The 14464-nt window shown below is 48.6% G+C and overlaps 1 protein-coding gene across 2 annotated transcripts in view; it reads left to right on the plus strand.

The window, feature by feature from the left end:
• Positions 1–14464, plus strand: part of ITGB3 (integrin subunit beta 3) — a 57839-nt gene that overhangs the window by 32519 nt on the left and 10856 nt on the right. For both annotated transcript variants that reach the window (XM_007456740.1, XM_007456741.1), the window contains 8 exons: positions 825–987; positions 1619–1780; positions 3622–3717; positions 4350–4439; positions 5158–5292; positions 6557–6986; positions 12212–12434; positions 13363–13463. In XM_007456740.1, coding sequence (XP_007456802.1) covers positions 825–987; positions 1619–1780; positions 3622–3717; positions 4350–4439; positions 5158–5292; positions 6557–6986; positions 12212–12434; positions 13363–13463 — 1400 coding nt within the window. The remainder of the gene's footprint in view (positions 1–824; positions 988–1618; positions 1781–3621; positions 3718–4349; positions 4440–5157; positions 5293–6556; positions 6987–12211; positions 12435–13362; positions 13464–14464) is intronic.

Genomic DNA, 14464 nt, shown 5'->3' on the forward strand with positions numbered 1-14464 from the left:
GGAAAGAGTGGAAATGATATTTGTTGAACCCTCTAATAGCATAAGTTGATGTGTCCCTCTGTTGAGAGTTGGACTTACAACTGAATGGCTTATTCATTTGTTGGAGACCATGCAAATCCATGGATTATAATTTAAAATGATGGTTACCGAGCCTGACAAGGTATGAATTTACTTTTTAGCTTCGAGAGTTATATGATGTGCCTTTTTAACCTTCTGTCTGGATTGTAAGGTTCCCCAGAAATTGTGTCAGCCATCAATTAAACAAACCATTGGACTGGGGACAGAAATGCTCCTGTTCGGCACAGATCTATCAATTTATTGATAGTTCAGGGACATTAAGTTATTGCTGAACTTGTGCTTTGTTGTTGTGTTAATGTTACTTTAGAGAAGTGTTAAGTATAAAGTGATAGCAACAACAGCGAGAGCCTCACTCTGATCTAAATTTGCTTTACATCTGTTAACTCACTTAAGCCTCACAACTCTTATGAGATATGTGTTATCGTGTCCCCATTTCTTTATAGGTTAGGTATAGAGAAGCTTGCCCAGGGTTCCATGACTAGTAAGTCAAGGAGCTGGGATTTGAACCCAGGTAGTCTGGTTGGTTGCACAGTTCACTCCCTTATCCTCTGATCTAGCTAGAGATTAGGTCAATGTGATGCCTAGGTAATTTGAAGGGTTTGGAGTCTAAACTGTCTGGGTAATGGTAGTTGTATAGAACTCGCCTGGGCATTCCACTGTCTATGTCTGTCCCCCTCTTTTCCCTCCCACTCCCCATGCAGCCTTTTCCATCAGATGTCTGCTTAAATCATTCCTTCCCTCCCCAGTATGAAGACCACCTGTTTGCCCATGTTTGGCTACAAACACGTGCTGACGCTAACTGACCAGGTGACCCGTTTCAATGAGGAGGTGAAGAAGCAGAGTGTGTCACGAAACCGAGATGCCCCAGAGGGTGGCTTTGATGCCATCATGCAGGCTACCGTCTGTGATGTAGGTTTGGAGGGCATGGAGTTCCAGGTGTGGGTGGTGCAGATCAAAACGGAGAAGGAAGTGGCTCAACTCTGGGGATTTCTATGTGAAATACGAGATAGGAACTAAGCAGAGCTTTGTACAGTTTGAGCAACAAGTTGCTCCTGATCAGCAGCCTCTGCTTGTATCCGCTCCCTGGCCAGAGCTGATACTTTTGTGAACCTCAGTGGTCCCAGATGTTTTCTGGGGAGAGGATCTTCTCTGGAAGTGTATCAGAGTCAAGGCTGAGTTCACTTAACCTCAGCAAAGTGGGCAGATGTCCAGATGGGATTTCTTCTAGCCCAACCCAGCTCTGCAGATGCAGATGGGTTTCTAGATGGGCCATGTGATTATCATTGAAGAATTTCTATTTGGAGTTGAAGTAGGTGTCTTTCAGCTGCTTGAACTAATGAGCCCTGAGACTGTTTTCCTAAGAGAACAGAAACCCCTGAGTTGGAAAACTCCAGCTTATGTTCCAAGGACTAGGACTGAGGCCATTCTCCAAGACAACTTGTCTAGCCCTTCAGATGGGGAGCTTCTTGGGTCTTTGTTTTGTACCAGTGACATGGCTAAAGCCGCTGTCTCTCTTTTGCCTTTTTTTTTTTTTTAACAGGAGAAGATTGGCTGGAGGAATGATGCCTCCCACTTGCTGGTGTTTACCACTGATGCCAAGACCCATATAGCGCTGGATGGAAGGCTGGCAGGCATTGTCCAGCCCAACGATGGGCAGTGTCATGTGGGCAGTGACAACCATTATGCTGCCTCCACTACCATGGTGAGATTCTCGGTACCACCTATGGTTCCTATTCACTATGGCCAGGACTGCCCTAACCCAGGCAGTCTTTGTGTGAATATGAAAATGGCAGCCCTTCCTCTGGGCAAGGCTCAGGTCTCTTTTCAGCCCGCCCTCACCTCTCCCACCTACTGGACACCCTCATCCAGGGTACCACCTGTACAGCCATTAGAGATGGTCCTGACTGTGGTCGGTGTTACCACTGCCTCCAGCACCAGCAGCATCGTCATGGCATCCAGAATGGACCCAGAGGACTTTTGCAGGTCCAGCTGGAAAGCAGGCCATCCTGTCGACTGTGCATGGATTAGCCCCTTCTTGGAATATCATGCTCACTTGTGGTTATTGGAAGAAGACAGAGGAAAAAGAGTCAAAGATCATCAAAAGCATAGAAAGCCAGTCCTGTGAGGAAACGTTAAAGGGCTCAGAGTCATTTAGCTGGAATAAAAGAAGGCTAAAGGATGGTTTAGCTGACACATGAGAAGACTTTTTTTTTTTAATTTATTTTTTATTGAGGTAACATTGGTTTATAACATTATATAAGTCTCATGGGTACAATACTATATTTCTACTTTGGTGTACGCTACAGCGTGCTCACCACCAAAAATTTAGTTTCCATCTGTCACCATACAGTTGATCCCCTTTACCTATTTCTCCCTCCCCACAACCCCTTCCCCTCTGGTAATCACTGCTCTGTATGAGAAGACTTCTTGTAAGTTGTTTTCTGTATAAGTTGTTTTTATTTAACCATGGAAGGTTAAATAAGAGGAGAGGAGTTTACATTGAAACAGGAGAAATTGCAGTAAGCCATAAAGAAAGCGTGGAGCCCTGCAGGATGCTGACACTCTGAGTATCTAGAGGGAGGTGTGAACTCTTCATCTCTTAAAGACAATGTAGCAACTGCCTCATCTAGGTGGCTTAAAGGTACATCTGTGAAAAGGAACCTGAGTTGCATGATCTCATGAGCTCCCTGAAAGGTCTAGGATTCCAGGGACATGTTCATAATTTACCAGCACCCCCATTTTGGCTTGAATTCTTTGGTGTCAGCCATATGCAGGTTGAGCACTACCAGGCAATGGTCGAGTCTGTAACGATTGACACCTAGTCTATGCAGGGCCTTACCAGGGGCCAAGGGAGATAACAGGACTATATAAGGTCCCACCCTTAGGGAGATTTTGGTTTAGTCGAGGAGATGTGGTACCAATAACAGAAGATGCATGATCACTGCTAACTGGATAGAATAATTGATGAGGATTTTAGGTATTCAAAAGAGGAAAGCTCCTCATGAACTGGGATGATCAGGGAAGGCCTCCTGGAGAAGGTGGGACCTGAGCTGGGTCCTAAGGAAGGAGGAGGATTACCAAACAGAAGGCCACTCGAGGTGGGAGAAAGACAGTGGGCCAGCTCGGTGGTAAGTAGAAGGGGGAGAGAGGTGAATGATTGGAAAGGAAGGCTGAGACCACATGGTGAAGGATTGCAAGCAACAACCCAAGACATTTGTCAGTAGCTGCAAAATGGGAGGAAGCTTCAAAACAACGAGGTCTGGCAGTACCTGACCCATGGAAGCTGCTCCTTGGTACGAATGCACTGACTTTGAGTAGGAAGACAGAGGTGCTTAGTTTTGGCACTACCAGCCTGTACCTCTTTATCTATCCTTAGAGTTCACAACTGGGTTTGTGTTTGCCTCACATTGTCATGGGGTGAAAAGGTTTAAATCCCACCACTGTCAGGGCCATGGCCCAAACCACCCAAGTCCTAAGGCTTAGAATCCATGGATGTATGTGAATAGACTTCTTAACTAACCTCCACATCCTCTCTTTTCATAGGATTATCCCTCTCTGGGGCTGATGACCGAGAAGCTGTCCCAGAAAAACATCAATTTGATCTTTGCAGTGACTAAAAATGTAGTCAATCTCTACCAGGTGACTATGCCTTTGGGGCTTCCTGGAGTGGGAGTGGGGACTGTGATGGGTGGACTTGTCTCAGGGAACCAGCCCACACCAGCTTTGGCCATGGTCCCTAACTGGGAAAGACCCAGGAGCTAATGATTCCTCTCGACGGTCTCTCTCCTCCAACTTTCAACTTAGCAGGATAGGTGTGTTGATGTTTGCAGTGGTGGAGGGGAGTAATTCAGTGGGGAGAGGGGTGTGAGAGGTTCTCTATAATTTTGCTCAGTGCTGAAAAACTGCTAGATATATTCCTGGCAGTGACAAGTAAAATATCCCATCCTGGGCTTCCCTGGTGGCGCAGTGGTTGAGAGTCCGCCTGCCGATGCAGGGGACACGGGTTCGTGCCCTGGTCTGGGAGGATCCCACCTGCCGCGGAGCGGCTGGGCCCGTGAGCCATGGCCGCTGAGCCTGCGCGTCTGAGGGCTGTGCTCCGCAACGGGAGAGGCCGCAGCGGTGAGAGGCCCGCGTACCGCAAAAAAAAAAAAAAAAAAAGTCCCATCCTTCCCTCAAGTTTCATTTCAAGACCCTCAGTCTGATTTGGGGAGGGCTTTTGGAGACCACCAGCTTCATCAGTCATCCCCGGACATCTCTGTCTCCCTTTCTAGAACTATAGTGAGCTCATCCCAGGGACCACAGTGGGGGTTCTGTCTACTGATTCTAGCAATGTCCTCCAGCTCATTGTTGATGCTTACGGGGTAAGTGTCTTACACTGGGAATGGGCCTGCTAAGAGTCCACTTCACTTGGCGTTACCCAGGAGGGCTCAGATTTGGGAGTCCTGGCTGCAAGTCCGCCGTGCAGCTTTCACCGCCTTCCTCTTCTGCCAGAGGCCAGGAAGTGATAGCCAGCACTGGGAGGACCGCAGCCTTCTGAGCTAGGAACGGCTCAGAAAGGAATGCCAAGGAGGCTTAGGAACAATGGGGGAAGAGCTTAGAGAAGGTGGAAGAGAAAGAGAGGATGGGGACGGTGATGAGGACGAGCAGGGCCCTGAAATTGAGGGGAGCGGGTGCAGAGTGATGGAGATCTGGGCTCCAACAATAGAGCAGAGAGGGAGCTGAACCATGGGGAATGTGAGGTTGATGAAAGATCAGCTAGAAAGTGCTACTAGCCAAGGTGACCAGTATTAGCACTCCCTTCTTGCACGTCCGTGAAGCCTGCAGGAGGGCGTAGCTGGTTTAGATTTTACCCAGACTCACCTAGAAGCAAGTGGAGAAAGAGAGAGAGCAGGTCTTGGGCTGGAAATATAGCAGGAAACAGGCTCCTAGGGATGCTCTGGCAGCTTGCAGATGGACCTCAGCATCTGGCACTGCAGGTGAGTCCAGGACCATCTGGGAGGTTTTGCTTGGGATGTAATTGGCTCCTACTCATTTCCTCTCAGCCCGTTTTCTTATCTTCTCTTGCCCTTTTCTGCTCAGAAAATCCGCTCTAAAGTAGAGCTGGAAGTGCGTGACCTCCCTGAGGAGTTGTCCTTATCCTTCAACGCCACCTGTCTCAACAACGAGGTCATCCCAGGCCTTAAGTCTTGTGTCGGACTCAAGATTGGAGACACGGTGAGGTGGGCTGGGCAGGGGCTGAGGCTGCAGCTCTGACCTTAGCCTGTGCCCCAGAGCATCTGTGGGTACCCACTCCTTCCTTCCCTGTACCTTCTTTCTGAACGTGCTTACAAGTTAGATGTAATGGAGCTGCCAGCCTTTTCCTCTGAGGCTTCTGTTGCCTAAACCTTCTCTATCCGTTAAGTAACTTCACCATCAGGATTTTTTAAAACTTGCATTTAGGCTACCTCTGTTTATGCACAGTTGATTGCAAATGAAAATATTTCTACCTTCAGCCCCTAACTCGTCTCCAGCCTCCCCTAAGGTAATGCCTTTCTTTGCTTCACAAGGTAAAACGGCAGTGTCATCTGTAAATATTTATTGACCACCGACTTTGTGCCAGGCATTGTTCCAGCTGCTGAAGATTTGGCAGCAAACAGAATAGGCAAAAATAGCCACCCTCGGAACTAACACAACATTTAAAATCAATTATACCCCAATAAAAATTAAAAGGAAAAAAAAATAAACACATACACACACAAAATACCCACCCTCCTGGAACGTCAGAGTGCAAATGTTCATTTTGCCTCTCCAGTCCGTCTATAGTTTTCCTTCCTTAGTGGCTGGTTCTTCTCTGCTTCTGCCTTAGGGGAGAGGGGTTGGTGAAAGGGGTGGAAAAAAAGAAGGGATATCTATAGCTATATCATCTATATCTACATCATCTCTGTCTATATATCTGTTTCCATCCATCCATCTCTCTATCTTCTAGGCACGTGTGCACATTACCCTATGTAAAAAATATTGGCCTGAAACATGTTTGATTGCATAAGTGATGAAATGTTTTGTGGAAATTGCACAGTAGACTCTGAGCCTGTGGTTGGCCACTGTGTGGTGTGAAATAGCGCTTTGTATATCTTGATGATATTAGGTAATCAGTCCCGCTAACTTATTTGGCCACGGCAGAGCGTTTGTAAGATCAAAGGTTCTTTTCTGCTTGAGCTGGTTTATTTTCACGTATGGAATTTTAGAAAAAAGCTATCTCGTGATTGTAAACCATGTCTACACCCAGCCAGATATGTCCCAACTGCACAACTATCCCCAGGCTCTTGCTTTGGCTTTGCAGACCGTGGTGGTGGAAAGGCTGAGGAACTCCAGCTTGCTGGGGGACAGGACACCCAGTTTGGGTATTCCTGGGCAGGGCAGGGAACAGCTTCTTTCCCTCCAGGGCTGGAGTGTCAACAGGGTCCACCTGTGTCTGAATGCGATCTTACTTTCCATCCAGGTGAGCTTCAGCATTGAGGCCAAGGTGCGTGGCTGCCCCCAGGAGAAGGAGAAGTCCTTCACCATCAAGCCTGTGGGCTTCAAAGACAGCCTCACCGTCCAGGTCACCTTCGACTGTGACTGTGCCTGCCAGGCCCAGGCTGAGCCTCACAGCCACCACTGCAACAATGGCAACGGGACCTTTGAGTGTGGGGTGTGCCGCTGCGGGCCTGGCTGGCTGGGGTCCCAGTGTGAGTGCTCAGAAGAGGACTACCGTCCCTCCCAGCAGGACGAGTGTAGCCCCCGGGTGGGCCAGCCCATCTGCAGCCAGCGGGGCGAGTGTCTCTGTGGCCAGTGCGTCTGCCATAGCAGTGACTTTGGCAAGATCATGGGCAAGTACTGCGAGTGTGATGACTTCTCCTGTGTCCGCTACAAAGGGGAGATGTGCTCAGGTGAGTAGAACTGCACACCCCTCCCGTCCTGGTACCCCCACACATTCACACATCTGCAGCCTCTGGAAATGGATGCAGGCCAGGGCTTGAGGTGGGCACAGGAAGGCCCGGGGGCAGAGCGAGTAGATGGTGTGCCACTCCAATGGCAGGAAACAGAAATGAGTTTCTCTTTAATCCTCTCAGCTCCCTCTGCCCTTGCTCGAGGGGCACAAGGAAGAAAAATGAGCATCTGCTTCCTGGGGCTTCTCTCCTAGAAGAGGGTGGGAAGACGTGGGGAAGCTTGAAAGTGAATAGTTTTTTTTCTTTTCCTTCATCTGCCCTTCTGCCAGTATTTTGTCACTGGTCCTAATCTTTTCGAGGATATGGACCAACCCCTTTTTAAGTTTAAAAAAAATCACTGACTGATGGCAATTAAATTTTTAGTATATATAGGTTTGGAAACTACATGATGTCAGAATATGTAGTGAAGTTAGTAACATTTATTTATTTTCAAACAATTATTTTACATGAATTTATTTTTTCATCACAAAAGTCGTGGAAAATAGTAGTGTATATGCATGATATTGGAGCACATTTAATGTGCCAGTATACTTAGGACAATGACTGGACAATAGTGAGCTCTTATTAAATGTTGGTACTATTTTGTTATCACTATTGATATACTATTACTTTTTGTACTCTAGATCGCTGTTGTCCAATATGGTGGTTATTTAAATTTAAATTAATCAAGAGTAAAGTTTAAGTACATTTAAATCTAAATCAAATTCAATAAAAAATAAAAATTTTCATCTCTCTGTCGCTCAGGAGCCACATGTTGCTAGCGGCTGCCCTTTTGGACAGCACAGATGTTTATTGGATAGCACTGCCATAGATAGTCCCAGCCTGCAGATTGCAGGTTATGAATTTGAGTCCTTCTACCTGCAGGGTACTGCGTTTTGTCCTTCTCATTACAAAATTCAGTAAAATCTTGAGGCCCACTGGTAATCTGAAGCTGGTTTCACCTTGCCCCAAAGCCCACTCCTGGGGTACTTTGCCAGCTAGAAGTCCAGCTAATGTTAATGTAGTCTTTATCTGCAGACACACTGACAACACTCCCAGAGGCAGTTAGGCAGTCTGAGTTGTTCCTGGGCACTGGGGATACATTTCTGCTGGGCTGTAGTCACTGTGGCTTAATCCCTCTTGTGAGAGATAGATTGGAGATGTTTGCAAATTGGTTGGGACCGGTTTGTGGGTGTATTGTGTGGCCAGTCAAAGAGAGATTATAATCGGCTTCTGGGGTGATCAAATCCATGACCCAGATTGGCTTCACTTGCGTGGGGGTTCTAACCAGCTGAGCTAATTTACTCAGATGTTCACTTTAACATCAGCCTTTCAGAAAGCCTGATGAGGAATGTAAATGTGTGTCATGTTAAAGCATGCCCAAGTAATACAAAAATGGCTCCTATTTATTATCTACAACATTGTTTCCTTTACTCATTTTTTTAAATTAATTTTTATTGGAGTATGGTTGCTTTACAGTGTAGTGTTAGCCTCCACTGCACAACAAAATGAATCAGCCGTACACATACAGATATCCCCTCCCCTTTGGACTCCCTCCCATTTAGGTTACCGCAGTGCATTAGGCAGAGCTCCCTGTGCTATACAGTTGTTTCCTTTACTCATGCCAACAAAATTTGAGAGAGAGATTGGAGAAAAAGGGTATCAGAGAGATTATGGGAAAGAGAGATCAGATACGCACAGACACACAGACACACACATACACATACACATACACACAGATCAATCTGAATTAGGGTGTGAGGCAGAAATTTCAGTTCCTTCTAATATTTAATAGTATTTACATCATATTCTAGTTTCCAAAGGGAATGGTTAAGTTTGACATGGGAGACCCATGAGGAGAAGTTTGGGGTTGAGGGGAAGAGGGTTACCCTAGGAGAGGCCTACACATAGCCTACGGGGGCACCAGGGATGGAGGGAGGTCCTCTGCTCCTCTGTGGCCTGATTGTTCCTGGTCTGATTGAGGCATCTGGGAGGGACCCCAGCCAGAGTGTGTTTCCTTTGGCTGCCAGCCACACTGAAGCCACAAAACAAACCTGCCGGGGTCAGCAGCGCTGGTTCCTGCCTCCCAGCAGTGCAAGAACAGCCCATCCTCAGTGTGCTCCTGCCAATTACACGAGGGAACCCCGGACAGCCCCTGCAGCTTCTCAGAGGCCTCCCTCTCCCTTCCTGCCAGGGTGTTGGGTGCCCACTGGCCTCAGGTCTGGACCCTGTGGTGCCATCATCACATTCTCCATTGACCGATACTCAGGAACACATGCTCCTTGAGCACCTGCTCTGTGCCAGGCACTCGGTCCATATGGGTGAACGGGTCTCATGCATGATTTCTGACCTGGCCAGGCTTATAGCCCAGCTCGCCATTGTCCCTGCCCAGAGCTGCTGGCCTGGTCTGTTTTTTTTTTTTTTGCGGTACGCGGGCCTCTCACTGTTGTGGCCTCTCCCGTTGCGGAGCACAGGCTCCGGACGCGCAGGCTCAGCGGCCATGGCTCACGGGCCCAGCCGCTCCGCGGCATGTGGGATCTTCCCGCACTGGGGCACGAACCCGTGTCCGCTGCATTGGCAGGCGGACTCTCAACCACTGAGCCACCAGGGAAGCCCTGGTCTGTTCTTTGTCAAGCAGGGGCTCAGGAGGCAGGAGCGCTATGCCTCGGCCATTGTTCCAGCCCCTGGATGTCCCTGTCCTCTCCTCCCCACTGGAGGCATGGTCTTCGTGCTCGCACGGTATCAGCACCCCTCACACGTCAGGGCGTGCGTCCTTGTCCTCAAGGGACTCTTCCACCTGCCACATCCATGAGCATAGATTGATCAGGCACCCACGTGAGCCAGGTTCTGTGCTGTGCGCCGTAGTGTTGTGGGATAAAGAGGCATGAATAAGACAGTTTTGCTCTCCATTAACTTACCTAAGGAGAATTCACAGCACAAGGCAGAACCTCCCAGATCCTGGAAGTGGGTGTTATAGGAGTCCTCCGGAGAGAGACTCATTGTGGACAGGGGAGGCCTGGGCGGCTTCTTGGAGGAGGTGGGAAGTCAGAGGATGGGCTGGCTTATAAAGGAGGGCGGTGGAGTGAGGCATCAGCCCAGAAGGTCAAGCTATATAGGGAGAGTGACTTCATTCCTTCTGACCTGGAACACCGGCCCCGCCCTTTCCTCCTCCCTCCACTCCCCCCCTTCCTTTTTCCCTACCTCCCTCTTCTTTCTTACACTTTCTTTTCATTTCCCACCCTCCTCCCTTGACTTTCCTATGAACCCCTTTTGCTGGAGGGGTGCCAGTCCTGTGACATTACCACACTGTGGCTTCCTTTTAAGGGTTGACCCTGCCGGGGCCTTGGAGTCAGCCTAGTGGCACTGGCCTGCCACTTCCACTCCCAACCTCACTCCCTGGCTGGCCTGCACACATCTTCTCAAAGATCGCTTTGTTTAGCCTCACAAAGGAAACACTATGGGACAAGCGTTTCAGAGGAGACTGAGGCCTCTGAGTGCTGCCAGGCCTCTGTGATGTCTTTTCCCTATCCGGGAGGTGTGGCCAAAAGCTGGGTGTAGTGGACACTGTGGGGTCCCACCCTGCTGGCTGGCCCACCCATCCCCCAGCTGCTGGTAGGGCTACTGATAATACCTCACAGCTGCCCCTTCTCTGGAGAATTATATTCAGCTGACAGGAGCTGGATTGCTCTCAGAGCTTGGCTAATGACTGATGGACAATGGGGTTACACAAAGCCAATCCCTTTGCCTCAAGGTTATTGTGGTACCATTCATGTTCCTGAGCCCACCGTGGGATCAGGCTGAGGGGAGTCTCCGGATGAGACCGCATTCCAAGTCACTGGAACAAGAATCCTCACCACGAGCTATACTGCTAGGGAACCCAACCTCAGAATGCAGTCTTTCTTCTTGCTCCACCCTTCTGCCAGCCTGGTAGCTCTACTCTCTAGATGTCCTTGGCAGCTGGGGCAGATGAGGTTGTATTTCCCTTCCTTCTTGGGAAGCGGACACACACACAGTGAAGGTGTGTCTGAGTCTTGAATGCCAGTGTGGTTCCTAGAGGATTATGCTGGTATCACTCATCCTTTAGTGGGTGATACCCATCCAGAGGGACCCATAGTGGCCAAGGGACATTTATCAGACCCACTGGGGTCACCGGGGACAGAGCTGCCGCTAGTTGCTATTTGAGCTTGGCTGTGTACCACCCTCTCCTCCACCATCTTGGGGCCCATCTGCTCACAAAATGGCATGGTTTTCAGACCGATTCAGATTACTTCCCCCTTGCTCCCTGCCTTTCCTCTGATTAACAATCAGATTTCTATTATTCACCCACTTCTTCCTGATTCAGAATCCTGCAGAATGAGTCACCTTTCTGTAGGGTTTAGGAGCCAAGTTTTAAAGCCTTGGTAAATGAATATTAGGGGAATATAGTGTTGAGAGTTAATGCCTACATTTAAGCAGTCCAACCCCCGTTCCTATACTCATGTAGGAAAGTGAATAGGTCTTTCCTACTAGGGCTGACGGCTCTTTGCAATACTATGATAATACAACCCAGGGCATATGTTGGTGAAGGTTTGTGTGAATTTCCAGGAATTTAACTAGGATGTAAGCTCCATGATAGTAGGGACCTTGCCTGTCTTGTTCACTGCTGAGTCTCCAGTGCGCAGGTTGTGGTATGAGCTCAGTAAATGTTTGTTGAATGGATGGATAAATAAACATTAATGGCATGCCTACTCTGTACCAGATGTTATGCTAATCACTATTGTTGGAAAAATGAATATGTTATGTGCTCCCCCATCAGGGAGCTCACAATCCAGAAAGAGAAACAGATAAGCAAGCAAATGGGTTGAACATCAGGGTTGAAATAGAGGTATTTATAAGTGCTGGGAGAGCACATGGGAAGACAGTTGATTTGGCCTGGGGAGGTCAGGAAAAGTTACGGAGGGAAAGGAACATTTGGGTTGGGCTTTAAAGGGTGAGTAGGAGTTTGGTAGTGGTCGCAGCGTGAAAGGGCAGCTAGGCAGAGGGAACAGCATGCAGAGAAGCATGAGGCTATGGGAACAGTGTAGAAGATGATTAACGGCTCAGTGTGGGGGTGAAAGTGTGGCAATGTGAGGAGGGGTAAAGCCAGGATGCTCTCCTGGGGTGGGGCCTCACTGGCTGGTCTGCCCCCTTGGGCTGTGTGTTTTCAGGCCATGGCCAGTGCAGCTGTGGGGACTGCCTGTGTGACTCCGACTGGACCGGCTACTACTGCAACTGTACCACACGCACGGACACCTGCATGTCCAGCAATGGGCTGCTGTGCAGCGGGCGGGGCAAGTGTGAATGCGGCAGCTGCGTCTGCATCCAGCCGGGCTCCTACGGGGACACCTGTGAGAAGTGTCCCACCTGCCCTGATGCCTGCACCTTTAAGAAGTGAGTGAGTTGGAGAGAGTTGAGTGTCTGGGGGTCCCCCAGATTGTGCAGGTTCTCTCTTACTCACCAAAGCTTTAGGGAGAGGAGTCTGTTACAGCAAATGACTAGCTTTCCTCTTTCCATTGAAAACTTGGGGGAAAACTGGAGGTAGAGCCAAGCGTGAAGGGGACAGAGTAGTACCAGCTGGACTGCTGTTGGAGAAACCTCTCTTTTAGGCTGGATCCTGAATCCCTGGGTTGAGAGGAAGGCTAAACCAGGTGACTCCTGGGGAGTGTTCCAGTGCTGATGTTCTGATTCTGTGCGGGATGTGGGGCTGGCGTTACGGAGGACACTGTGTGAAACAGGAGAAGTTCACCGCTGCAAATGTCCCTCATCTGGGTGTCAGAGGAAGTCCCTGCTAGCCCAGGCCTGTGGCACTGCTGTTTCTCTTACTACTTTAAGCAGAGCTGGATTCATGGGTGTGCAACCTGCACATTTGTACAGAACACCGTGCTTGGAAGGGCTCTACACTTCGTTTAATGTTCTGCTGTCACTGTTTTGAAATTCCTACTAAGTTTTGAATGAGGAGCCTGACATTTTCATTTTGCACCAGGCCCCCAAATTATGAGACCATTTCTGACTTTAAGGCTCCCAGAAATGGCGTAGGGTTCACCCTCCTGTCACAGTCTTGGATGGGACATAAAGAAGTTTAATGAAGTCACCAGGGGCCTCTGCCTACCTGGCCTTACCTATAGATGAGGAGGGCACTCCCACCCCGAACTCCAGATGTGACTATCTGGGACCCCAAGATTGTCTTACAGATGTTTTTGTTTGTGTTTGTTTTCTGGGGTGGAACAGTTTTCCTGGTGTATGGCAGGCAGAGGCCAGACTGAAACACATTGAGGTTTGTTCTTTCCCTGCCTTCATGCCTATGTCCTCTCTCCTTTAGGGAGTGTGTGGAGTGTAAGAAGTTTAACCGAGGAGCCCTATACGAGGAGAATTCCTGCAACCGTTACTGTCGTGATGAGATTGAGCCTGTGAAGGAGCTTAGTAAGTTCGGCATGTCATACAGTTGCACACACCCACGTTCTAAATTTTTCCGATTTAATCCCATAACCTATCCAAGTCTCATCTGTAAAACGGAAGAGTAATTCCTACCTCAAAGGCATGTTGTGCAGGCCTGATGTACACTAGGCACTTAAAAGCTGGCTTTCTTGAGAGTCCTCCTGCATCTTTACTAGTCTGTTCAGCAGTCCCTTCCCCTTCTGCTTCCCAGAGCCCACGGGCTCAGCAAAATCCTGCAAATAACCTTCAAAGTATGTCTAAATCAGGCAACCCTAACTTTACCACCCCAAGGAAAGGAAGATATTGTACCCCATTTTACAGATGAAGAAACTGAGGCACAGAGTGAGGAAGTGGTTACCCATGATAAGCTTAGCTTAGTAGGCTAGTAATCATTTACTAAGTTTATCTAACTAAGAGTGTTAAGCAATGCCCAGGCATACAGCTTTGCTGGTTTAGAGGGAAACCTTCTCCCTTATGGATTTGTAGCCAAAATCATTCGCCTGAAGCCCTTTTGGCTCTCCAGAGCCCCTCCTGGAGTAAGACAGATAGAAACATAATGGAGAGCAAAACTCTTGCCTGCAATTATTCTGGTTTGTATTTCATCTTGACTTAAAAGGAGATGATCTTTGCTGCTGTCACATACCTGACATGGTTATCTGGGCCAGCTAGGCACTGGGTGGTGCCAGGAGATGGCAATCTCTCTGGAGATGGTAATCTCCCATGAAGGCAGGAAACACATTTTCAGTGAGAGCCACAGTAAGACACAGCTAGCCAGCCAGCTTCTGGGTGGGGTGTTATGGGAAAGACTTAGCTCTCTGGACCCTTTGGCTAATATCAAAAGTGGGGCTGGAGTGAGGGTAGTGATTTGGGGATTGAGTTTGAAGAGACAGTTTTTCCTCTGGAGGAGACCAGGCTTCCTATGATTAGCTTAGATGGAACAGGCTACTGAGATAGGAGATTTTTTTTTTTTTTTTGGTACGAGGGCC

The sequence above is a fragment of the Lipotes vexillifer genome, unplaced genomic scaffold (genome assembly GCF_000442215.2).
Source record: "Lipotes vexillifer unplaced genomic scaffold, Lipotes_vexillifer_v1.1 scaffold299, whole genome shotgun sequence".
Classification (NCBI taxonomy): Eukaryota; Metazoa; Chordata; class Mammalia; order Artiodactyla; family Lipotidae; genus Lipotes; species Lipotes vexillifer.